At 30.9% G+C, this 24,879-nt stretch overlaps 9 protein-coding genes across 11 annotated transcripts; 5 read left to right on the top strand and 4 right to left on the bottom strand.

Moving 5' to 3' along the window:
- The first annotated feature begins 122 nt into the window (after positions 1 to 122).
- Positions 123 to 1,916, top strand: l(2)37Cd (general transcription factor IIIC subunit l(2)37Cd). Its single transcript, XM_047062317.2, has 2 exons — positions 123 to 571; positions 638 to 1,916. Exons 1-2 carry the CDS (start codon positions 228 to 230, stop codon positions 1,644 to 1,646), a joined length of 1,353 nt encoding a protein of 450 aa, XP_046918273.2. The 5' UTR covers positions 123 to 227; the 3' UTR covers positions 1,647 to 1,916.
- A 132-nt stretch (positions 1,917 to 2,048) lies between these two features.
- Positions 2,049 to 3,348, top strand: LOC124498551 (uncharacterized). The gene is made up of 2 exons (XM_047062318.2): positions 2,049 to 2,566; positions 2,636 to 3,348. The coding sequence occupies exons 1-2, from the start codon at positions 2,355 to 2,357 to the stop codon at positions 3,198 to 3,200; spliced, it is 777 nt and encodes a 258-aa protein (XP_046918274.2). The 5' UTR covers positions 2,049 to 2,354; the 3' UTR covers positions 3,201 to 3,348.
- Positions 3,349 to 3,530: 182 nt separating this feature from the next.
- Positions 3,531 to 5,480, top strand: LOC124498174 (uncharacterized). Its single transcript, XM_047061893.2, has 3 exons — positions 3,531 to 4,589; positions 4,666 to 4,944; positions 5,018 to 5,480. Exons 1-3 carry the CDS (start codon positions 4,360 to 4,362, stop codon positions 5,298 to 5,300), a joined length of 792 nt encoding a protein of 263 aa, XP_046917849.1. The 5' UTR covers positions 3,531 to 4,359; the 3' UTR covers positions 5,301 to 5,480.
- LOC124498523 (hexokinase type 2) lies at positions 5,398 to 9,165 on the bottom strand. 2 transcript variants are annotated; one of them, XM_047062283.2, is made up of 4 exons: positions 8,524 to 9,165; positions 7,938 to 8,429; positions 6,565 to 7,376; positions 5,398 to 6,495 (listed from the first exon to the last, which is right to left on the bottom strand). In XM_047062283.2, the coding sequence occupies exons 2-4, from the start codon at positions 7,968 to 7,970 to the stop codon at positions 5,856 to 5,858; spliced, it is 1,485 nt and encodes a 494-aa protein (XP_046918239.1). In that variant the 5' UTR covers positions 7,971 to 8,429; positions 8,524 to 9,165; the 3' UTR covers positions 5,398 to 5,855. The 2 variants fall into 2 exon arrangements, with proteins under 2 accessions (XP_046918239.1, XP_046918240.1); XM_047062284.2 differs by lacking the exons at positions 7,938 to 8,429; positions 8,524 to 9,165 and adding an exon at positions 7,445 to 7,717.
- A 1,826-nt stretch (positions 9,166 to 10,991) lies between these two features.
- Positions 10,992 to 13,565, bottom strand: Spg7 (SPG7 matrix AAA peptidase subunit, paraplegin). Its single transcript, XM_047062282.2, has one exon. The coding sequence runs from the start codon at positions 13,510 to 13,512 to the stop codon at positions 11,065 to 11,067; it is 2,448 nt and encodes an 815-aa protein (XP_046918238.2). The 5' UTR covers positions 13,513 to 13,565; the 3' UTR covers positions 10,992 to 11,064.
- A 5,276-nt stretch (positions 13,566 to 18,841) lies between these two features.
- Positions 18,842 to 21,125, top strand: LOC124498598 (uncharacterized). The gene is made up of 3 exons (XM_047062382.2): positions 18,842 to 19,116; positions 19,176 to 19,937; positions 20,832 to 21,125. The coding sequence occupies exons 1-3, from the start codon at positions 18,842 to 18,844 to the stop codon at positions 21,082 to 21,084; spliced, it is 1,290 nt and encodes a 429-aa protein (XP_046918338.2). The 3' UTR covers positions 21,085 to 21,125.
- A 469-nt stretch (positions 21,126 to 21,594) lies between these two features.
- On the bottom strand, positions 21,595 to 22,651 carry LOC142597398 (uncharacterized). Its single transcript, XM_075729365.1, has 2 exons — positions 21,946 to 22,651; positions 21,595 to 21,876 (listed from the first exon to the last, which is right to left on the bottom strand). The coding sequence occupies exon 1, from the start codon at positions 22,525 to 22,527 to the stop codon at positions 21,985 to 21,987; it is 543 nt and encodes a 180-aa protein (XP_075585480.1). The 5' UTR covers positions 22,528 to 22,651; the 3' UTR covers positions 21,595 to 21,876; positions 21,946 to 21,984.
- A 263-nt stretch (positions 22,652 to 22,914) lies between these two features.
- LOC124498548 (gamma-glutamylaminecyclotransferase) lies at positions 22,915 to 23,796 on the top strand. Of its 2 annotated transcripts, XM_047062316.2 has the most exons (4): positions 22,915 to 23,114; positions 23,186 to 23,331; positions 23,389 to 23,621; positions 23,726 to 23,796. In XM_047062316.2, the coding sequence occupies exons 1-4, from the start codon at positions 23,000 to 23,002 to the stop codon at positions 23,754 to 23,756; spliced, it is 525 nt and encodes a 174-aa protein (XP_046918272.2). In that variant the 5' UTR covers positions 22,915 to 22,999; the 3' UTR covers positions 23,757 to 23,796. The 2 variants fall into 2 exon arrangements, with proteins under 2 accessions (XP_046918272.2, XP_046918271.2); XM_047062315.2 differs by having other exon boundaries at positions 23,389 to 23,764.
- Positions 23,726 to 24,737, bottom strand: HemK2 (HemK methyltransferase 2). The gene is made up of 4 exons (XM_047062314.2): positions 24,562 to 24,737; positions 24,412 to 24,501; positions 24,183 to 24,357; positions 23,726 to 24,044 (listed from the first exon to the last, which is right to left on the bottom strand). Exons 1-4 carry the CDS (start codon positions 24,687 to 24,689, stop codon positions 23,793 to 23,795), a joined length of 645 nt encoding a protein of 214 aa, XP_046918270.2. The 5' UTR covers positions 24,690 to 24,737; the 3' UTR covers positions 23,726 to 23,792.
- Positions 24,738 to 24,879: the final 142 nt, after the last annotated feature.

The raw sequence follows: 24,879 nt of genomic DNA, 5'->3' as shown, positions 1-24,879 counted from the left end.
ATCAATTTGAATGAGAAACATTCGCGATAAACACCACCACCACCACCACCACAACACTCACAAAGACAAGAAAATGGCTCCGCGGATTATTTTGCTATCACGCATGTTCACGATCACCAATCGGTGAATATTCTGCCATCTGATGGATAAATTATCCGATAGATTGTTGGAACACATTTTTTTTTGCAATCAAATTGTTTTGTTTTTTTTTCTTATTCAATTGAATAATGGATCCGAATCAAAATCTGCAGCAAATGTTTGTCATCGATAGTCCAGCGAAAATTGTTAATTTACAAAATTTTTATAAATGTTGTGGTGGACTTAATCAGATTGGTCAAACATTTAAAAATGAACGTGAACGTCTTCGTTTTCGTTTTCGTCCAGATGATCCAAATTCGATACCATTATTTTCGGATCGTAAACAATCAAAAGATTTAGTATTGAAAGTTCGACGTAAACGTCGACCTGATGGTACATTCACTGATTATCAATTCGAACCATTTGGTATTGTGAATACAACATTTCATTTTGAAAATTCGATTTGTGACATGCAATTGTTACCCACTTCAAGGTAATATATATAACTAATTGATTTGAATACAAACAAATTGTTAACTTTACATTTAAATTCATTCAGTGATCTGCGCAATGAATTCATGAAATCGGATTTCATTCTAAATTGTGATCCAGATTTATCCATTAAAAATGATGAAAGTATCACGATGATTAAACAATATTTTTATTCACGTTTTTTTCAACCTAAACAATTGATTTCAATGATGCGTAAAGATGTTGAAAAAGATGACCAACATCAAGATTTAATCCGTAGACTTCGTAAATCACGTAAAGTGAATTTCACCGTTGTACGATGGGATGATGAATCAGTACCACAGTCATTACAAGAAGAATATCGAAAGGATTTTGATAAAAATTTACTGCGTTCAGAATTGGCACCTAAAGTTAAGGAAAAATTCCAGGAAAGACCTTGTTGGTCAAGATATGGCTTGATTTGTCATCTGAAATGTTCATCACTGTTATTACGATATGTTCTGCCTTATACAACTTATTATTTTGAAAACGGGCCCTTTCGTGCCCTATGGATTCCATATGGCTATGATCCACGAAAAGATCCAAAAGCGAAAATTTATCAAACAATTGAAGCACGCGCTAATCGTAAAAGTGATAATACAATACACGCTATCAATCAAATACCTATGAATCAAAAAGGACCAATATTCAAAGATAATACAAATTCATTTCTTGATAAATTTGGTACAAAGTCTTCTGCGGACAACAACAACGAAGATAATAACATTGATCCGAGTTATTTATTTCGTCCCGGACAATTATCAACATTGAAACGTACCACATTTCAATTGTGTGATGTAGAAATTGATGAAGTACAACAAATTATACATGAAAATGATGGTCAAGAATATGAATGTACCGAAAAAGATGGATGGCTATCGAAAGGTTCTGTAGATCGTATTCGTGCTATTATGAATCGTGAATTGAATCTTATTATAAATGATACAGAGTTATTGAATGAACATCATGTACCAACACTGGATATTGTGGATGTTTTGCCTGAAAATATTGAAATTAGTGAAGTTTATGATGATGGTTTAGAGATTTATCATCGTTGAAAAATTCAACTCTTTGTGTTTACAACAATTAATCAATTATTATCGTGAAATCACAAGACACAATACAAGTAAGTGATCAACAGAAAAAACATATTAATCAAATGGTCAAAAAAACAACAACAACCAAATGTTGTATCTTCATTTCCATCCATCTCTAAACTCAAGTTCTTCTTCTTCTTCGACAATAATTAATTTTTACCGCTGAAAACATGTTTTTTTCTTGCTTTACTCTAATGATCAACGAAATAAAATCTTGTCATTTTTAATCATTATCATCATCATCACGATTATTGATTTTTTATCCAAAAAAAAAATGAATCAATTCATCAACGTCATCAACAGGTAATATGTGAGATGAATGAATGATCCGAAAATGGGATTTTCCATGATCTCTTTATTTGCATTCCACCATTCATTGGGCTTTACAATCTGTTCAAATTGATAATTCATCAATCATCATTTTTTTCCATTATGACGTCTGCTGATAAGCAAATTCAACAATAATCATTATTGATGATTCGTGATAGAGATGGTATACTTATATCGATGAATCGTATACCAGAAGTATGAAGAATTGATCATTCATTCATTTATTCATTCATTTCTTTGGAGCCAAAACAAAAAAAAATCTTTATATATAAATACTCGCTACACCTTATTTGCCATTTGCATTGATCATTGATTTTGGATTCAATTTCGGAAACATTAATGATGAGATTACAAACTATTCTGCTTCCATTGTTTTTCTTTCTTTTTGGTTTTTCAATTTGTGCGGCAAAAAAATCTTTGTTATTAGATAAGCCTGAATGTACACAGAAACGACTGCAAGAAGTTGATCGAAATTTTCTACGTTTAATTGCCATCGGTGAATTTGGACGTAAATTTCCCGAAAAACATTCGGATTTACCGAAATTTTGCAAGTAAGTTTTATATTAATTGCGTGAGATTTCAAATTTGTTGATTTTATTTTTTTTTTTGTTTTTTTCTAGAGAAACAAATCGATTAATCGATTCAATGATCAAATTCATTTCTGATTGTTATCCACCAGATGAACAGAGAATATTTAAAATTTATTTTTTCAGTGCCAAACGTACGGTTAAACCATTTTGTACGAAAAAACGAACAAAAAAATTGCAACAGTTATTAGAATTGGGTCCTTGTTTAAATACGATAATCAATCAGATTGATTGTCTCGATCAACTGACTAATAAGACACGTGAATTGATTCCCTACCAAATTGGTAGAGATAAAATCAATTATGCTTGCTGTTATTATGTGGATGCATTAAAATGTGCTGAAAATGTTCTGAATATTCAATGTATGACAAATAATGCAAAAGATGTTGTCTTGGATCTAGTACGATCGATTGGTGGTGATATGGTCAATTTTGCTTGTGGTGATTATACGGAATCTACAGATCGTTGTGATCATATTGCACCATTACCGAAAAATAAATTCGATAAATCAGTGAAAGTGGATAAAAAACTTCGATCAATTGCATTTGCACAGATTGGTATGGTGGAATCAATGGATGGTTTCAGTGCAGAACCTTGAAAATTTTTGAATTTTCGTAAAGAATTCTTTTCTAGCCATTTTAAATAATTGATAATGATGATAATGATAAATGAAAAACTTAAAATTTGAATGATTGATTCTTATCGAAGAAATTCAAAATGAAATAATAAATCATTTGACGTGATAATTTTTTCTCCATGTGTACATGAAATGTCTTGCGCTCGTGACATTCTTTGATTATCATTTTTTCTGGAATTTCAAAAAAAAATTGAATAAATTAATCAATCGTAATACACACAAATTACGCCATGTTTGTTAAACATAATTTAGAATGGAAAGAAAACAATTTTTTTTTACAAAAATAGAAGCTGTAATTTTCTCTCCATTTTTCGTTTATCTTATGGATAAACCTTGAAAAACCAACTTTACATCAAGTTTTTTTTTGTCGGTTGATCATCATCATCATCAATGTGTTTGTGTTCGTGTATGTGTGTGTGTGTGTGTGTAAAAGGAAAAAAATTGATCATTTGGAAAATTATCGTTTGAAACGAAAAAAAAACAAACAAAAATTTTCATTGTCAAACCAAACATTGGAACAATATATGGATGAAAAAAAAGGCAAACAAAATTGACCGAAAAAATAATGATTGAATGTTTGGCTTGACAATTTTTTTTTGTCAACACACCAATTGATTGTTGTTAATCACACACAAATGCTTTGAACGACCGATCGAAGTGTCGGCCATAGTCATATTTGCAATCAAGCAAACCTTGTTTTTTTTCGTTAACCATCATTATCATCATCAACATCATTATCATCGTACTACAGCCACCACCACCACCAGCAACAAAAACGATAATCTGATCAAACGAACTAATGAACGAATGAAAGTAAAATTTTTGGTTGAATGAAACACATGCACACACACACACACAAACATTGATAAAAAAAATTGATTTTAATTGCAAAATTAATACAGGTTTTCGTGTAAGCGAGAAAAGAAAAAATACAACACAAAAATCGTACATCGTAAAACGAACGTAAAAAAAAAGAAAAACGAAAAGCAATTGATCATTGGAAAATTCAAATCTTGTAACTACTGCATTTAGAAAAGTTGTTAAATTCAAAACTCTGGTGTGTGTGTATGTATGTATGTGTTTGTTTTATGTGTAGTGGTGATGCTTGTAATCCAAAAACATGTTCCAAACGAATAATGCCATTCAACTTTTCACAATTTTCGTCATCATGTTCATGATGACGATGTTTGTTGGATCGTCAATCGAACAGCAACATCTTATATTGAATAAAACGATATGCAATGATAAACGTATTGAACATGTGGATAGACAATTTATTCGTTTGATTGGTATCGGACGGGGTGGCCGTAATTATCCAACGAAAAAAGAAGATGTCGGACCATTTTGCAAGTATGATGTATTTTCAAGTTTGAAAACGAATGAATTGAATCATCTTGTTTTTTTCTTCTTATTGAATTGAATCAAGGGAAACTGATCGTATAACAAGTGATGTAGAAAAATTTCTAAATGAATGTCTTCGTGATGATGCTTCTAGTGTAAGTAAAATTTTTCTTTACAGCACTAAAAGACATTGGAAAACATTTTGTAGTAAAAAACGGCAAAAAAAACAACAAAAATTATTACAAGTTTCCAGTTGTTTCAATACGATAATCAATCAAATCGATTGTCTAGAAATATTTGCCAATCGTACACGTGATTTAATACCATATAATATTGGTACTGATAAAATTGATTACATTTGTTGGTAAGAATCTTTTTCTTTCTTTTTTTTTGACTTTGATTTTTTTTTTCATTATTCAGAATTTTCTCATTTTCAGTAATCAAGTGGAATTGATGCGTTGTGCTGACCGCTCATTAACGATACCGACTTGTATGACCGACACTGGCCATGAAACATTAATGGAACTATTTCGTTCAATAAAAGGTGATATCGTTAATTATGGTTGTGGTGATTTCAATGAATTCACTGATCTTTGTGATAAAATGAAACCATTACAAAGGAAACAATTGGATAAGACTATAGAAATTAATCGAAAATTGAAATCATTCTTTTTCGCCGTATTCATGGCAATTGATTCTATTCAAACGAAAAAAAAGTAATCACTCATCATCATTGTTTTTTTTTTCTTTGGAAATTTTAAATTTTTCAATTCATTCATTCATTCACTCAACAACAACAACAACAACAACAAATTCATTATTACACAAATTTCATTCAAATTTTTATCTTTTTCAACATAAATTCCTAAATCATTAAATAAATTTTTTTTTTAAAATGACAAATCAATAAGATTAATAAATGTCTAGAATGGAAGATTTTTTTTTTAAATTTTCCATCATCAATGGTTCAGCAAAAAGAAAATGACACCGAATGCAATGCATATGATTATTATGTTTATGAAAAATAAAAATAAAATTAAAAATTAATCAATAAATCTTGACAATAAAATGGAACAGAGGCAAATTAAATGATGACCAATGATGATGGTGATGAAGATGATGACGATGATACAGAAAGGAAAACCAATTGTTTGTCAAATATGAATTTTATAAATTGAAAAAAAAATGGTCAACAATAAATTCAAATAAATTGATTGATTCTGATTGTTGGTGAAATGAATTATGAGAAAAATACTTTGTTCCATTTTGTGTGATTCAATTCACAATTTCAGCATTATTATTATTGGTAGTTGTTGATTTATTGCCATTATTACCATTGACCAATGGTTTCATTGAATCGGGAATCGGTGTAATTTTACGAAAACGTCCTCGTTTACGTAGTTCTTCTTGTTGACGAACGGCGACAGCAGCCACCAATGCAGCACCACGACCACTACCATCTTCAGATAACATTAGCTCAAATTCTACGCCTGGATTAACTAATTCCAGAATTTTTTCATTCATCACAGTTTTGAAATTTGGATGATATTTAAACACCGAACCATCAATACCAACAGTTGTGTGTGGTCGATTCAAACGATTCAATAAAGTAGCAATTGCAGCCGATGCTAAATGAGCTGCACGTAATGAAATACGATGACAAATCATTTTGATGCCTTCATAATCTTCCTTAGTTGCATGCGATAGATTCATTTCTTCACATGCTTTAATTACATTGGTAAAATCACCATCTGGATCACCTTCGATAGCCGATACATATGCTGATTTAAATAAATGTGGTGTGAACAGTTGTGTGGATCCTTTACCACCAAACAGTAAGCCACGACGGCAAAGATCGGCGGCAATACTCCGAACTAATTCGCCCATATACATGCCGGAAATCATTTTTTCAAATCTAGATTTAAATTTAAATTTCAAAAAAATGGTAAATTCTCAAGTTGAACAGATTATTATTACAACTTACAATTGTCGTCCTTTATTCAATGAATACGTATTCACTTCATCATCCCAATCGGTACGGAAAAAATCCAAAACACCATTATCACCGAAAGCACCCCATTCAGCGTTGACAATCACCTGATCAGGACCGGGAAGATCTTCATGGAATAATTCAGCATTTTTTTTATGTTCCATATAACAAGCATTGAAACCAGTGCCAATAATAACACCGACACGACATTCACGATTTTTATGTGCACATGACATCAACGTTCCGGTAGTATCATTGACAACAGCCATTACATCGATATCAATATCACCACGACGTTTTACAGCTTGTCGTAACAGTGTGACAACATCTTCGCCTTCAACACCGGAACAACAAAAACCTTTTGTCCATGATACTAATCGGGCTTTAGTTAATCCTTCTTGACGGCATGGAAAACTAAACGTGAATCCCAATGGTAATTTCATATCTTTGATATTTCTTTTCGTCATAAATGTGGACATACAAGCAGCAATATGATCAAATAATTGTTCACCAGTACCGGTCATAATTTCCACTGGAATCGAATAGATTTCATTATCCATAGCAAATTTTTCACCATCAATATCGATGACTAATACACGAAAATTTGTACCACCAAGATCGAGAGCCATAAATTTTCCTTTCTCAGTGCCATCGGGTACATCACGGACAAATGTTGGATAACATTTAACACTTGCAATTGGATTTGTTTCACGCCGTAAACCTTCATTGATTTCATTGAGTAGAAGATTTGAAATTTTTGATATCTGATCGTTGGTCAACACCAATGAACGTGTGGCAAGATCAATCTGTTTTTTTGAAATGAAAAAAAAAATTTCAGAAAAAATTAGTAAATAATTCATGCAAACAAACATACAGCATTTGATTTGGACATTTTTATTTATTATTGCACTTTTTGAGAATAAAAACAAACAAACAGAATAAATTCCTAGAAAAATGTTTGACCACAATGTCTGGCGGTTAGTAACCGAATGCGGCAGAAACTTTCAAGAATCTAAAATCGAACCACAACCACAATAATACTAGGGGATTCCAAGGTTGGACGTTTGACATTTTAGAATACATTGGCAAACTCAGTCTACTCACTAACTAACAGTCAAAGAACCAAAGAATCTCGACACTACTACAACTACACGGAATCGATTCATTATATAAACACAATCTGTTGTATGGGCTATACAGCAGCAGTATATAGACAGTGACCGTCTGAGAATTGAATGATTTGATAAGAATTCTGTTCTGTTTTTGGAAACATAGTCCTTGACTTTGTTTTCGATTAAAAATTGGAAAATTCAAATTTGTCGGGAGAAAAATGCTAATAAATAAATTAAAAAAAAACAAAAACAAACCTTTCGTTGAGCATCGGACATTTTTCCAGGCATCAGGATATACAATTGATGAAGAAATTTTTCGAAAATAAATTAATGGATGATGATTTGTTGTTGTGGACACAAAGTATGAATAAATGAATGAATGAAAATTGCAAAATCAAAGTCAATAATTTCCTATACAATCAAGCAAACACACACAGACAGACGATTAAATAAATTTTTTTATTTGATGATGAATGAATGAATGACGAATCGTAAATGATTGTAAAAAGATGAAAAATTTTCAAATTGATTTTTTTTGTAGATGTCGTCTTTATCATATATATACCGTTACGCGTTACCAACAAAACAACGATTTTTTTTTTGAACTAAACATCCAATAAATGAATGAATGTCTTGTGACGATGATGATATGATTATATTGGGTATATGTGTGTCTTCTTTTTAATCAAAAAAAAAAAATTTTGTTTTCGAATGAATGATGATGGTACCTATGTATGAATTTTTTTTCTATACAAAAAAAATGAAGTAAAAAAAATCGTATACGTCATCATCAATCAATGTGATTGTCTTTGAATGAATATATAATGGAGAAAATTCTTACCATTTAAAAGTGATTTCTAGAATGATGATGCAATTGATCATCAATGTTACTCGAATCGAATCTAATCGAAATGATAAATGATTGAAAATAAATCAATATCTCACCATAAACACTATTGGGATTAATTTTTTTTCAGAATGAATTTAAATTATGATGATGATGATGATGATGATGACGTCAAAATTTCCTATATGCAATCATAATCATCATCAGATATGACAAAAATTGTTGCTTTGATGACGACAAAAAAAACGGAATTCAATTGTCTGTGTGATGATGATGATGATGATAAGGATGATGTGCCACAATTCAAATACAGATGATGTTGTACTCAGTTCAGTAAGATTCTCTATATAGAATCTGTGGCTCTAGAATCCTCTATATACGATAGAATTTTGTTTGAAATGACGATGCATATTTTTTTTTTGCTCGATTGTCGATGGTAAAAATGTATAGGAAAAAAAATTGGCGCCACATCAGATGCAAACAATAGATGATGATGATGAAGATGATGAAATGAAAATCAACCAAACAAACGAAAAAACAGGCTCAAAGAAAACAAACAAACAAACAAAAAAAATGATCAATGCCACAAAATGCCTTTTCTCTCATTCTCTTGCTCAAACTTAATGGTTGTTATATGTGTCTGTTGAACACATTTTTTTTCAATACCGGATTTTCAAATGATGATAATTTACAATGGTAGTAGTGGTGTGGTGTGGTTTGTTCGGTGACCACCACCATCATCATCATCATCCGTATGGCTATGGTATATGAAAATTTTTCATTTTGTTCTGTCTGTATATATTATATTGCCAATTTATTGGTTTTTTTACTTGTTTCGCTTACTATGTGTGTGTGTGTGTGTTTGGTATGAATGTCATATTCAAAGTTAAAGTTTATTGAAAATTATCGTTGGTTGTTTCAAGACAAAAAAAAACAACCATAATTACCATGTACACGCGTAAATTTTAAAAGGCATGCATGCATTTAAATAATTTCTATACATTTGTATCTTGAATCTTGATTGATTTCAATTGTCGATTGAATGGATTCGTTTTTTTCTCTTTGTTTGTTCGTTCGTTCGTTTGTTGTTATTATTTTTATTGTACAGGTAGTACACTTGACCTTTTCACTCGTGATTACGAAAACAATAACAACATTGATAATGAAAAACATGACGATAAAGCAAACAAACAAATGAATGAATGTAAACGGTAAACAACGTGAATCAGCAGAATATTTGTCTGCCTTTATTAGAAAATCAATCAAAAAAAAAAAGATTCATCAAACACGTCATTGTTACGTATCGAAATTCATCCATATCGATCAATAATGTCGAATGATCATCTGATAATCTGGATAGATTTTTCAAATTCATTTTATTAGTACCACAATTTTTAATCGATTTGAATGTTCATGCAACACATTCATTTAAATTTATAAAATCTTGGTTCTTGTTTTTAATCTAAATGATTGAAATAGTTGAAACAATTCGTTTTATATATCAAATCTATTAATAGACAGACATTTTTTTTTGTTTACGTTGCTTATATGCCGGTTTTTTTTCACTTCTCTCACTCATCATCATAATATTCGAATATTTCTTCTATAGAATCTAGATATAGAGAATGGCAACAACAACAACATTCTTGATGTTGAATTTTTTTTTTCCTAACAATAACATTGAAAAAAATCATACGATTCATTCATTCAAAATAACAATCAAATTCAGATTCTGCGCTCAAGCGAAAAGAATTTGACCCGCGAATTAATAACCGGTATTATTATTGATCCACCATAACTGACGCAATATATGGCCAATGATTGGTGCATATTTCATCATCAGCTGAAAAGAAATTTCCGCATTTTTTTTTGTTCTTGAAATATTTTCATTGAATGAAATGAAATTATTCAAAAATCAAATCGTATCATGATTTTTTTTCTATCTATCTATCTATCAGTACATTATTATCATTCGATTGCTTGTTCGGATCAATCAAATCGAATCAATGTATGACAAGTTTGATATCATATCATTATGGTGTACATATTTTCACTATCAATGTTCGGCTTTTTTTCTGATTTTAATTAGTTTCAATCTTAATATGAAATATTTTCGTTGTTTTTTTGTTGCCAATAATTGATTTGTGCCTAAATTGTACTGCAAAGTTCAATTTTTTTTTTACTTTTTTTAAATCACAAAAATCGCTTATCAATCAATTATCGATTCAGAAATCAGGCATATCGTTTGTGGGGTCATGTTTCGTCGTTACCTCATCAGAATTAAACAAACAAACGAAAAAAAAAACATTTCACTTTGGAAACCAAGGTTTCACCCTTTTTTTTATTTCCACACACACACACAGACAATTTCAACAATTTTGTTTGTCGATTTTTTTCCGTTTGATTTCCGATGAAAAAGACAGACAGACAGCCAATCGATGAGGAAGAAAAAACCGGATATATAAGATAAAATGAAAAATTTATTTACAATGAACGGAAAACGGAAATTATTTATTTATCACTATCACTATCTTGTTATGTCGAATTTGATGATGACGATGTTGGATCAGATTCAGATGATGATGATGATGATGGTGACGACGATGATGGCGGCATCTGATTTTCAGATTTTTCATCATTTTGATTTGTTGCTGATGTACCATCATCATCACCACCGCCACCACCAGATGTCGTATCAATCAATGAATTTAAATCCAATTGTTCAACAAGATTTTTTTTACCATACGGTGGTTCTCCAATCAATCGTTCGATATCAGTGTAATTTAAAACTTCTTGTTTCAATAATTCTTCAGCCATTAGCTTTAATTTATCACGATTATCTTGTACTAATTTTTCTGTATCTTTGTAAGCTTGTGCAACTAATAATCGGGCACGTTCATCAATTAATCGAGCCAATTTTCTGCTGAATGGTTTACGACCAAATTTATTCTCTTCATAATCAAAACTAACGTTTCCAACCAATGGATCCATACCGTATACCTGGATTTTTGTATAGGCTAATTTTGTCACTTTATTCAAATCATCCTGAGCACCGGAACTAACATGATTGAATGTTAGTGCTTCAGCAACACGTCCACCAAGGGCCATACACATTCGTTCATATAATTCTTGTTGTGTATAAAGTTTACGATCAGATGGTAAATAACGTGAAAATCCCAATGCATTCGTTGTACGTGGAACAATTGAAATCTTGAGCAAAGCATCTGTATTCGGCAATAGCCATCCGACCAGTGCATGGCCACATTCATGAAATGCAATGATACGTTTTTCTTGTGGTCCCATTACATCGGTACGTTTCTCTGGGCCACCAACAACACGTTCAATAGCAATTTCAAGATCATCTGATTGTACTAATTTTTTGTCAACACGTGCAGCATGTAATGCAGCTTCATTGCAAACATTAGCAATATCGGCCCCAGAAAATCCAGGTGTTAATTGTGCCATACGTGTAGCATAGAATTTGGGTTCTTTTTCCGATTTTATCGATTTAAAGTGTGAAATAAATATTTCTTTTCGTTCTTCTAGCGTTGGATAATCAATAAGAATATGACGATCAAATCTTCCCGGGCGTAATAATGCACGATCCAAAATATCGGCACGATTCGTTGATGCTAACATTATAATTTCATCACGTTGACTCATACCATCCATTTCAACTAGCAATTGATTCAATGTTTGTTCTTCTTCACCACTAGATCCACCACCAGCGATACGTTCACCGCTACGTTTACGGCCAATTGCATCGATTTCATCGATATAAACAATACATGGTGAACGTTTTCTGGCTTCAGTAAACAGATCACGTACACGAGCTGCACCTAATCCGCCGATCATTTCAATAAATTCTGAACCATTTATAGCCAAGAATGGTACCGATGCTTCAGTTGCCACAGCTTTTGCGAGCATAGTTTTACCACAACCAGGTGGTCCTAAAAGTAGTACACCTTTCGGAATTTTTGCTCCTAGCATTTTGAATCGCTCAGGTGATTTTAAATAATCAACAAATTCCATTATTTCAACTTTTGCTTCTTTCAGACCGGCTACATCGTTGAAACGAACACCTTTACCATCGCCGATTAATGGATCGACAATAGTGAATTTGGCACGTCTTAGATTGGAAAACATATTCGTTCCAATCATCTGCGATTTTGAACTATTACGCATAAACATTGACACAATTGCACCAAAAACCAACAATGAGAACAGAGCGAACCAAACATTTTCTTGATTTCGTTCATAAATAATCTGAACGGATTGATCAGGTTTAATTCCCAATCGAGCTTCAGCTTCACGTAATCGTGCTTCAAATTTTTTCACGTCAACGATATTCATATGATATTGACGAAATGGAGCCTTTTTACCCCGAATAATGGCATCTTCATGCAAGTAAATGGTAACTAAATCTAGATCCGGTTTGACAACGATTAATTCCACTTCTCCTTTCGATAACATTTGATAATAGAACTCATTCCATGATACGAAACGTAATACATCCGGTTTATTGGATGGTGGAAACATTAATGACACAAATGTTATTATCGTATAACCGAGGGCCATCCATACTAGGCCATATGCCATCAGTTTTTTATCATCACGATTCGGATCATCTTTATCGTTGTTGTTGTTGCTGCTGCTGTTGCGATTATTATCACCGCTTGATTGTTGTCGACCACTTTTATTCGATTGTCGATTGCCATCGTTGTACCGAATTAACGATTTTTGAAGATTATTTAATAATTTGATTGATTCGGGCCACAAGACACGTTTCCAGGCATTCAATTCCTGATGAATTTGTTTTTGTCGTTGTTGTTGACCATTAAAATTTGAATCGATAAATTTCATCGAATGAATCACGGCATAAAAATTTTGATTCCTTTTTGATTGCAGAATTTTCGCCGTGATTGCAAGAATTCTGTCCATTGCAGATTGTTGTCGTGATAATAAAACAAGATGATGTAACATTTTTGAAATCAAAATCACATGAATTTTCCAAAGAAAAAATCGAACTAAAAAAACAAAACAGATGATAATTCTGTGCTGCCATCTATCAGGCCAATTATTTTCAATTCGAACATCAACCATTCTTTCTACAATTAATTAGCAATTTGTATTGAATTACACGAATACGATAAATCCATCGAATGAACGACAACAAAGAAAAATGAATTTCAAAACATCACTATCATCATTAAACGGCTTAAAACATTTTTGTTCCATCATCATCATCATCGATAACAATGATCGGCAAAACTTTGATCTTCATCATCATCATCATCACTGCCATTCACAAAGCCAAGTATTTTTTTTTGTTATTTGATCATATATTACAATTAACATGGTAAAAATTACGAAATTCAAAAATTTTTCTCATCCTTTTTGATCATCATCATTATCATCAGAGTATACAGAACAGTGTTGAGCATTAATACAATTAAATAAATTCTAGTGAATTTTAATTATATAAAACACATAGATAGACATTTCATCGACACTTGCACAAGAGAAAAAAAATTATTTCCATTGAAATTTACTGTTCAAAAATTGGTGTTAGTTACAACCATGGGTGTTAGTCTCGATGTTAAGGATCAATTTTTGTTTGTTTTTTTTTCTTTTACTTTGATGATATCATTCATTTGTAATTTAATGACTATAACAAGTCTATATATATCTACTCTATATTGAAATTGAATTGGTGCTTTTTTTTCTCTCGCTCGAGATTTATTATCTATCAAATGATGATGATGATCATGATCATGATCATTATAATGGAATCTTCTAAACATAATAAGTGTGAAAAATGTTTTTGTAATTGGAACACACACATATATTGATTCTATCGATTCCAGCAACAACAACAACAGAATCAAAAGATCTTTTTGAAAAAAAAATGTAAATCTTCTTATAATGAGATGGACTTTTGAGAGTAAAAACATTTTCCTTCTTCTATTGATGCAACGTTATTCAAAAAGCTTTTCGATTCAAAATCTTTTCCTTTGTAGTTTACTTGCTTGATTCAATCATTCATCCATCGATGATGATGATAATACATCCAAGGTGTTAATGATAGTTTCACTTTTTTTTTTCTCTCTCTCTCTCTCTCTCTCTCTCTCTCTCTGTGTGTATTGGGTATCATTTTCGTTTCGCTTACACTTATACTTGATTTGTCACCAATTTGTCAATTGAACGAAAATTGAGCAATGTGACATTCTATTATTTTCATGACGATGATTGTGTGTATGTGTGTAAGTTTTTAATAATTTTTGTTGCATGCAATAAGCCAACAGATAAAAAAGTGATATATTTAATAGTTTAAAAAAATGGTCAAATTTTTTTTCTGAAAAAAGCTCTGATTTTTTTCAATTTTTTTGATCAGATTTTTTTTCTGTCTCTGGCTCACTAATTGGAACACACACACACACACACGCACAATTGTATTCAGCCTAATTGTCTGTTAATAATGGGATCGTCGTCGTTGTTGTCATTGTGAATTAATAAAAAAAAAACTACTCGACGACCAATGTCAAGTGATGATGATGAAATCCGCAATGTCAATCATCATCATCATCATATTCAAACAACAATAACAGCAAAACAATCAACAACTAATTAGAAAGTAGAGAGTGAAAACTTGTTCAATTTTTCTTTGTGATTCAGATCATCATCAAAAAAACGCTTGAGGGTAATAATTTTCAATTGTTCATTGATGATGATGATCCATATAAATCAGCAGCAATTATATGGCCCATATTACTGCAATATGGATCTTTTTTACTCATCATCATTGATGTGTTCCAGAAATAGCAAGGGGGTGGTCAGTGTGCACACTGGTGCCAGTCATTTCAATTTGTTCAGATCACTAGTGCTTGATGATGATGATATATTGCTTCAAGCATTAATCATTCTCAAATGAAATGGAAAATGGAAATTCTGAATTCAATTGACTTGAAATGAGAATGTGAAAACTTTTTGTTTTGTTTCGTCCATTATGGATATTGTTGTGTCATATGTCATCATCATCATTAGTGAATTTTTAGGGTTTTCAAACTAAATGCTGCTGTTGTTGTTGTCGTTGTTGTTGGAGACTCTTGACTCGTTGATTCACATGAATGTTTTTTTTTCCATTGCCCAGGACAGAATTTCTGGTGTTGTATCGATTTGAAATGAATTCGAATCAATTTCGTCGTTTATTAGATTGCTGATTTATTCTGTTGTCGTGATATAAATAAATTGATTTATAATACATTTCATTTCATTTTGAAATTTTCGATTCTGGAACAAAAAAAAATTTTTTTTATTTTTGTGATTCAATTTTGTTCATGGTATCACAAAAATTGAACAACCAGGATACCATTCATTCAGTTTCAGTTTTGTTTTTGTTTCAGACAAACGAACAAAAAATTGAAAATGATTGAAATCAAAATTTGATTTACTTATTATGATCATCATCATCAATTGATTATTATTGTAGCAGATATGAGTATTTTTGTTTGCAAAAAAAAACTAAATTGAATATGTTTTTTTTTTGGAAAAAAAAGTAAATTGTCTCTCTTGCTCTCTTTCCGAATACATTGTTTGCCCAATTTGATCATCATCAATTTTGATTCAATTTGTTGTTGTTGTCGTCGTCGTCGTCGTCGTATATCCAATCATCATCGTTTCGATCAAATCAATCGTTTGTAAACGTAAACGTACCCGTTTTTTTTTGTTTGTTGATACAGTTTCTCTGTTCCATTCATAGGGCCTACCAGTGACTTTTTTTTGCGTTATTATTAAACAACGACAACAATAATGATATATATGATAAAAGTGAGTGATGAAAACGTGCCTAAAGCATCGAATGATTGAAAATTGAGCAGGAGAAGAGAATCTTTGTTTTCCGGTAATTTTTTATTCTATGAAACATTGAACATTGTCTTTTTTTGACAAAATAATGTCACAACATTTGTTACCTTGACTAATAATGATGATATGAAACAAAACAAACAAAAAGAAACATGAAGAGCTTCGACAAAAAAAAGAAAGAAAAACTTGTTATCTGATTTGTCTCTTTCTCTCTCTCTTTTTCTACATTCTTGATTCTGTTGTTCGATTTTATTATAACACAACAGCATCATCATTATTATTAATAGGAGATAGAAAAGAATATTCCTGTTTACTTCATGTTATGTAATGTTAATACGATGATGATGACAATTCAATTATTTAAAAACGATTTTGAATACTCTGTTGTTGAGACTAGTGGATGATCAATTTTTTTTCTTTGGCCAAAAAATCAATAAATCACGAATTTTGTTTTTGTTGACGAAAAATGAAAAAAAAAATTCTTGGAATTTAAAACTGACAAGCTGCAACAATAAATTCATGAAAGGTCAATATTGAAAAAAGATTTGATTCTTTGTAAAAAACAAACAAAATAAAACAAATTGAGAAAAACAGACAACAAATTTATTCTTTGAACCGAATTTTGTGTTTTTGAAATTCAACACCATTTTATTTCTGTGAATGAATGAATGAATAATGATTATGATGATTATTTGTACTTAAATGGACCAATTACTGGACCAATGAATGAATGTATGTATTAGTTAGGATTATCGCCCAAAAAAAATGATGATGATGATTGTAATATATGCAAAATGGAAAATGGAATTTTCGTTTGGTTCCATGAAAAACAAACCGTTTATTGATGATGATGGAAAAAAAAGGTAATTTGAGTAGCCAAAAAATGGCAAAAAAAAAAAATACTAATGATTTCTAATAAGCTTCATCATCATCAAACTTTTTTTCTATTTTCCAAATTGAGCCATTGAGAAGATTGAGTTATTATCTCATGGATTAATATATGAAAAAAATGGATCGACAGAAAGATCAATCGTTATCGTTTATATATACTATAGATGTAAACGTAAAATCTACAATCATCATCATAATTGATTGTGTCATAATTGTGTGCCACATATAACAACATGACCCTTGACATGACCTAAAATTGACGAAAAAAAAACGATGCAATTTATACATGTGTGTAACCTGATATCAGTTTGTAAAAGATTCACATGGGCCATTTTTTTTCATTTACGATTGCATGTGTCATACAATCATTCAAAATGTCGGATAATGTGTGTGTGTGTGATTCACATCAAATGACAAATTGGCCATTTAAAAATTTCATTTCATGTTTTTTTCTTGTTTTTTTTTGTTGGTTCATTGATTGTTGTTGTTGTTGTTGTTGTTGGTTCCCGTGAATTCAAGATGTATATAATACATAGAACCATTTCATTTTTAATGGCCTAAATAATTCGTTTTGATGATTGTTAATGTTTGACACATACAAACACAGTCCATAGAGAGACAAGATTTTTGATGTTCTGGGTGCTTAGAAGAAAAAAAACCAACCACAAGTGTGTGTTTTGTGTGTGCTGACCAATTTGGATGACCACATACTGATGGCAATGTTTGTTGATCCAGAAAAATTTTGGAAAAAAAACAAACAGGGAAGAAAAAAAATCAATCAATTCCATTAAATGGGGATTATTTAAGGAATAAGCGATATTTAGTGATTCTGAAATGAAATGAAAATTCCGAATCGATTGATATTCTTGAGGATGATGATGATGATGATCATAATTTGTTCATATTTTTTCTCCAAAAAAAAAGATTCATTCGAGTAGAAAATTTTTTTATAACGCGAAACACGTTTATAGGGTAGAATTTTTTTCCATCTAAAATTGATCATGTAAAACACACAGTGACGAATGAAAATAAAACAAGGAATGAACAATGTGATAATGAGAGCCATATAGTCAGTCAATTGTCATCTTCTATATATAAAACTGACGCTGTAACAACGAGAACAAATTACATGAACAAATCATTCTCCTTAACATCTCTATTTCATTGTCATTATTATCATCATCATCATCAATGATTCAATGATTCGTCGTCATCGATTCTGTGTGTGCAATTTTGCCATCATCCAAAATCGATGATCGACCAGTTTTTTTTTCGATGGAAAATTTATTCAACAAAAAAAAACAGTTAGACGACAATGATGAACAGACGAGTTTGGGGCGGTGACGAACGATTCAATCGCAATCATGCTATATGAATCAAGTATTTTTTTTTTTTTTTGGAACTTGAAACACACACACACACAGATTAAATGATCAGTCAGTCATTTATTCTTGCTTTCATTTTCATTTTTCGATTCTTTTAGATTCAAACATTCAAACAATCATCATCATCATCATCCATGATCAATGGAATTTATCATCGTCATCATCATTTCGTAATGGATTTATTGTTGAATGATACGAATTGTAAAATTTTAAATAACACAAAGAACAATAATAAATTATCATCGACATCGCGATCATCATCGACAGCTGAATCACCACCGCCATCATCATTGATTGATCCATTGAATCGAATTGTAAATCATCATCATCATCATCATCATAATAATTATCGATTATCGAAAATGGCTGTGGCATCTACAACATCCATACCATCATCATCATCAACATCGTCATCTTTTTTTATTAAAGATATTCTTTCATCATCATGGTTTGTATTTTTGGTGCATTTTTTTACTGATTGTTTTGAATATTTTATTTCACAAATAGCAAAGCAAACAAAATTAAATTTCGTTCATATAATCATCATGAATCAATGACCAACCAAACAAACGCATCTCGGTCACCAAGTCCAGTGAACAATCAACAACAACAACAACAACAATCACAAGTATCAAAGCCATTATTATTGAAATTGGATCAAAATTGTTTGGAATCTATAACGTCAACTCAATCATCACTATCGTCGACATCACCAACACAGCAACAACAGTCGAATAATAATCGTTTTGATTCAAGTCCAATATCGAATCAGGATAGTATTGCCACGGGATCAGGTGGATCCAATGGTTATAGTCCAATATCCGGTATACAACACTTTGGTGTTCAACCATCATCATCGACATCAACGGATGCTGCTGCTTCTGCTGCTAATTCACATACACAAATAGCAGCAGCAGCTGCTGCTGCCGCATTTTTTGGTGGTAACAATTCATTAGCCGCTTTTCTTCAGCATCATCACCATCATCATAATCATCCACCACAACATACAACAGCCGGAAATGGTACACCGAATTTTTATGTTGGATCTTCAGCAGCTACCGCTGCCGGAGCTCAACATTCACATCATCCTCAACATCATCATCCGCATACACATCATGATCTAATTCTACAACAAATGCAACGTGCAGCTGTTGTTGCTGCCGCAACTGCATCACATGTAGCTGCTGCTGCGGCTGCTGCTTCTACACATCGTCGTCGTAAAGCAAGAACCGTATTCTCTGATCATCAATTACATGGATTAGAAAAAAGGTACGTCATTTTAATGAATCCAAATCGGACCACCCTTGATGATGACCATTAATACATTGAATTATTATTTAATTATTACGAATGAATATTGTCATCATCATCATCATACCCTTGAGCCAACTTGTGAATAGTTAGTACAATTCATTTATTTGTCGAAAAACTGAATTCAATTAGTTAGTCAGTTTTTTAATGATAATAATGATGAAAAAAAAAAATGAAGAGAGAGCGAGAGCGAGACAATAATGAATAATAATTGCACCGAATGTTATTTCATCATCATCATCATTATAATAGTTTTTACATTGATGAATAGATCAAGAATGCAAGAATCATTAGAGATCTTTTATATCTTTGATCATCGAATGATTCTTTTTTTCCTTTATTCTTGGGTACATTCTATTTTTTTAAAAAATTTTCAATTCCCTTGAGGCAACAAAAAATGATCAACATTTGAAATGTGGAATATAATCATCATCGTCATTTCAACTTACGAAACGAATAAACGATCATAGATGATTATTTGACTCATTCATCGATGATCCGATCATCGAATGAATATATGTTTAGATCTTTGAAAAAGAACAAAAGAAAAGAAAAGAATTATTTCTTCCATGAAAAAAAATGAAAGATTTGCTTAGAATAATTTTTTTCTCGCATGGATCAGTAAAAGAATCCATAATAATAATAATAATAATTGAACTGAAAATGATCCATAATCTTGAAGAATCGTTCTTGGCTTATTATTTTTATTATTATCATCATCATCATCATTAAACACAGAGAAAGTTTTTCACTTTTTCTCGTTTTCAATACAAATCCATATCGATTATCCCACAATAATAATCATATCCAAAACACGAGAGCTGATAATTTTGTTTTTGTTGTTGTTTCTAGATTTGAATCACAACGTTATCTATCAACACCGGAACGTTTAGAATTGGCAACAAATTTAAATCTAAGTGAAACACAGGTTAAAACATGGTTTCAAAATCGTCGTATGAAACATAAGAAATTATTACGAAAAAATAATCAATCATCATCGATTATCAATAATAGTGGACAACAACAACAATCATCAATTTCGCCCACATCATCATCATCATCATCGATATCGACAGGATCATCGAATATATTGAAAATTTCTTGATTTATTTAATTCATTTCGTTTCAGAATTTTTTTTCTTTCTTTTTTTCGACATCATAATCTATTATATAGTGTTTGTTTTCATTGTTTGTGACACCTCCAAAAATTCTTGTATTTACACTGAAATCCTATCATTTTGAATCAATTAAAATGATGTGAAATTTTTTTTTTGTCAAATTCAAATTGAACAAAACAGAATTCTATTGCAGCGATTGTCAAACTTTGAATTGAATTAATATAGACTCCACCTTTTTTGTGCTTGTTTTCCTGTTTTTCTTCACCATGTATTTGTTGACTGCATGGAACGCCCTGGGTGGGATCAAAATTCATTCATATATATGGAATGTGTTGTGCTGCTTGCTGTGTTCAGAGAGCAATTGAATTGAATTGGATGGCGCGTTTTTTTTTTTTTTTTTTTGGTTTCACGATGATTCACTTTATTTTATATATCAGGAATAAATTAAATTATTATTTGTTATGAATAGCGATTGATGGACACACACAATTGCTCAATTTATTTTTATTCTTCTATAGAATTTTTATTTCTGATTCGATTCTTCACAATTCATTCATTACAATGCATTGATTTTGGAATAGCAACTTTCTATTAATTAATGATTCATTCATTCATTCATTCATTCGTTGATTGATTTATTGATCACCAATCACAAATCACCATTGAAAAATGATCGATTGAATTGATGTTTTTCACTTGTTATCGTTTTGCCAATATTGATTTGATTAACATTGAATTGAATGTGGAAAAGATAAATGGGAAAAATAAATAAATGAAATCTTTGTGTGTTTATTGTGAAAAAAAGTTGGAAAAATTATTAAATTATTGAGACAAGTGAAAATAATTACATTATTTTTGGACTGTTCGTCATCATTTTTTTTTTAATTTCATGAAGAATAGAATCGTATTACGATCATAAAACCAGCAGCAAATGCTAATGATGATATAATGAATATAATACCAATCAATGGTAATGATAATAAATGACATTTTAATGATCTTTCGGGATAATCTGAGCACAATTCTGTAGTCACATTTTGTTGAAAATCACGATAAGCATTGCTCATTATATCACCAGTTTTTTTACCACATTGTTGACATGATTCAATGGAGATACATTGGAAAAAATCCCATAAATAACAGCAATGATCTTTACGATTATCAACATTAGTGAATATCATTTCATATAGATAATCAATCATTTTCACTGAACAATCAGGTAAATTTTCTTCCAATTGTTCCATTTTTTTCGTATGAATTATCGATTCATTCAATTTCCATTCTTGAGGCAATTCTTTGTCGATACAATTGAATATTATTTCATTCCAATGACAATCTAAATCTTCTTCGGCACATTGATTAATCATATGAATCGGACTAGTCAGCAATGAAATAAATAGCCAAAACCAAATCCAATCGTATTGTGTCATGGTTGAATATATTATGAATTGATTTTTTCCAAACAAAAATCGATGAAAAATGTTGTATTGGATCAAGGAGAAAAAACTAAAAAATCGATATTGATGATATTTTTTGTCTAAATAACATTGATTGATTTTGATGATGAATCAATTAAATTATTGTAATTGCAATCTTGATTCTCATGCTAATCAAAAAACACTTTACATGATGATCCGGGTGTTCTGATATGGATTGCAATGATAAATCCTTGACATTTATCATTAATCATCAATTGATTTTAGGAAAATTTTTATCTGAAAAAAATCAAATGAATCTCATTTAAATTCATTGCACATTATGCCATCTAGTGTGTTGAACTAGAGTTTCATCAAATTTTTTTTACAGTTGTTCGAATCGAGTATTGTTTATTATCTTCAACCATTGATTGATAATCGATGATGATGATTATGATGAATAATCCGATCATCATCATCAGCAACGATGGCTCCACCAATAATCAATTCATCAATGAAAATGATGATGGATAAATTACGAAAATCATTGGCCGATGATTGTTTGGAACATTTGGTTTTTGTTTATGGAACATTGAAAAAAAGTTTGTCAATTGTGAAATTTTTTTTTTTGCTTTCTATAAAATTTCTTTTAATTTAATTTTTCTCAAACAAGGTCAACCAAATCACCCCGTATTGGTGGAATCGAAAAATGGTCAAGCTAAATTTATATGCAATGGACAAACATTAGATCGATGGCCATTGGTCATTGCATCACAATATAATATACCGTATTTGTTGTATAAATCTGATACTGGTCATGTATGTTTATTCATTGATTTGATTCAATAAAAATTAACATGTTGTTTTATTCCATAGAAAATTCAAGGTGAAATCTATGCAATCGATGCTGAAATGTTGAAATTCCTAGACGAATTCGAAGGTCATCCATCATATTATACACGACGACAGATGCCGGTTTCAACTTTAGAACATGGAACCATTGAACCATGGATCTATTTTCTGAATCAATATAAATTAGAAATGCTTCAACTGCCAATGTATGCAGATTATAATAGCTATGGTCAACATGGTCTTCGTTATGTTGAAAGGTGCGATCGTCAAGGTCCAAATGCTAATTGTGGACATACAGAAAAATCTCAAGTGACTAATGATTGTTAGTAATTCATTTTTTTTCTATTTTCATTGATACCAGTGAAGAAACAAAATGCTTGGACGATATTTAATCATTTAATTAATTGAAATTAAAAAAAATTTATACATCAATTATGTTGAAATTTAAGAATAGACAATTTTTCGATACCACATTTACGTGACAATATTCTTTGGCAAAGAAAACCTTTTCTTCGGGCGTGATTGATAATATCATCGATTCTATTTTGTTCCAATACAACCAAATATGCCATTCCATTGGGTCGATTTAGATCATTCACTAAGGTTTCATTGATGAAACGATCAATTATTAGACGACCATTTTGACCACCTGCCCATGAAGCTTCAATATCTGATTTTATCTATGAATGATAAGAATTTAGATTTTAAATCCAATGATAAAAAGCTTTTTACATTTTTTTTTTGCTTTCAATTCAATTGTTTCAAACTTACAGATAAAAACATTCATACGGTATTATTATTACGATCATCCAACGAACCTGTTCATTTGTTGGCACGTAAGGAGGATTGAAAATGATTAAATCGGGTAAAAGTCTCGAATGATAAAAAGCTTGTGATAGATCACAACGAATTGGATGTAAATTATCGGTCCGAGTATTGTATTGGAAACATTTTCTTGTACATTCTAAAGCCTGGCTATTCAAATCGGTTGCTCTGCAAATTTTTTACATTTTTTTTTTGCTTTCAATTCAATTGTTTCAAACTTACAGATAAAAACATTCATACGGTCCAAGTGTTTTAGCCAATGATGTGATCACAGTTCCAGATCCTGAACCGATTTCCAAACAAATTAATGGCCTAGAAATGGATTAGAAAATTATTTGAAAATTTTGTTTTTAGTTCGAAAAAAAATCTCACTTTAATCTCGTGATTGATTCAAGATCCTGTTCTAATGCATCCAACAATAGAAATGTATCTTCAGCTGGTTCATAAACGTTTTGAAAATATTTTTCAAATTGTTCTAGAGGAAGTTCTGGTGTTTCCATTCTGTTATCTGGATGAATTTAAAAAGAGAAAATTCAATTTAAAATCAATTTTTTTTTGGAATATCATTTTTAATCCTTTCATAAAGAACGTAATCAAAAAAAAAATTATACATGTGTAACTTTAAATGTAGAGTAGAGGTATGAAAATCTATTGAATGACAAGAGTATAAAAGACAACTACTACCATAAC

This window comes from Dermatophagoides farinae, chromosome 3 (genome assembly GCF_024713945.1).
Source record: "Dermatophagoides farinae isolate YC_2012a chromosome 3, ASM2471394v1, whole genome shotgun sequence".
Lineage (NCBI taxonomy): Eukaryota > Metazoa > Arthropoda > Arachnida > Sarcoptiformes > Pyroglyphidae > Dermatophagoides > Dermatophagoides farinae.
This window is presented reverse-complemented; position numbering and strand designations above follow the sequence as displayed.

Excerpts from the sequence above, each read along its gene's own strand:
- LOC124498551 (XM_047062318.2), top strand. The coding sequence starts at position 2,355 with ATGATGAGATTACAAACTATTCTGCTTCCATTGTTTTTCTTTCTTTTT. Across the intron at positions 2,567-2,635 it reads GATTTACCGAAATTTTGCAA|AGAAACAAATCGATTAATCG; the intron begins GTAAGTTTTATA and ends GTTTTTTTCTAG.
- LOC124498174 (XM_047061893.2), top strand. The coding sequence starts at position 4,360 with ATGTTCCAAACGAATAATGCCATTCAACTTTTCACAATTTTCGTCATC. Across the intron at positions 4,590-4,665 it reads GATGTCGGACCATTTTGCAA|GGAAACTGATCGTATAACAA; the intron begins GTATGATGTATT and ends AATTGAATCAAG. Across the intron at positions 4,945-5,017 it reads AAAATTGATTACATTTGTTG|TAATCAAGTGGAATTGATGC; the intron begins GTAAGAATCTTT and ends TCTCATTTTCAG.
- LOC124498523 (XM_047062283.2), bottom strand. The coding sequence starts at position 7,970 with ATGCCTGGAAAAATGTCCGATGCTCAACGAAAG. Across the intron at positions 7,377-7,937 it reads TGTCCGATGCTCAACGAAAG|ATTGATCTTGCCACACGTTC; the intron begins GTTTGTTTTTGT and ends TCAAAAAAACAG. Across the intron at positions 6,496-6,564 it reads TTGAATAAAGGACGACAATT|ATTTGAAAAAATGATTTCCG; the intron begins GTAAGTTGTAAT and ends ATTTAAATCTAG.
- Spg7 (XM_047062282.2), bottom strand. The coding sequence starts at position 13,512 with ATGTTACATCATCTTGTTTTATTATCACGACAACAATCTGCAATGGAC.
- LOC124498598 (XM_047062382.2), top strand. The coding sequence starts at position 18,842 with ATGGATTTATTGTTGAATGATACGAATTGTAAAATTTTAAATAACACA. Across the intron at positions 19,117-19,175 it reads GATATTCTTTCATCATCATG|CAAAGCAAACAAAATTAAAT; the intron begins GTTTGTATTTTT and ends TTTCACAAATAG. Across the intron at positions 19,938-20,831 it reads TTACATGGATTAGAAAAAAG|ATTTGAATCACAACGTTATC; the intron begins GTACGTCATTTT and ends TGTTGTTTCTAG.
- LOC142597398 (XM_075729365.1), bottom strand. The coding sequence starts at position 22,527 with ATGACACAATACGATTGGATTTGGTTTTGGCTATTTATTTCATTGCTG.
- LOC124498548 (XM_047062315.2), top strand. The coding sequence starts at position 23,000 with ATGGCTCCACCAATAATCAATTCATCAATGAAAATGATGATGGATAAA. Across the intron at positions 23,115-23,185 it reads TTATGGAACATTGAAAAAAA|GTCAACCAAATCACCCCGTA; the intron begins GTTTGTCAATTG and ends TTCTCAAACAAG. Across the intron at positions 23,332-23,388 it reads ATAAATCTGATACTGGTCAT|AAAATTCAAGGTGAAATCTA; the intron begins GTATGTTTATTC and ends TTTATTCCATAG.
- HemK2 (XM_047062314.2), bottom strand. The coding sequence starts at position 24,689 with ATGGAAACACCAGAACTTCCTCTAGAACAATTTGAAAAATATTTTCAA. Across the intron at positions 24,502-24,561 it reads GAATCAATCACGAGATTAAA|GCCATTAATTTGTTTGGAAA; the intron begins GTGAGATTTTTT and ends ATCCATTTCTAG. Across the intron at positions 24,045-24,182 it reads ACGTGCCAACAAATGAACAG|ATAAAATCAGATATTGAAGC; the intron begins GTTCGTTGGATG and ends TATCATTCATAG.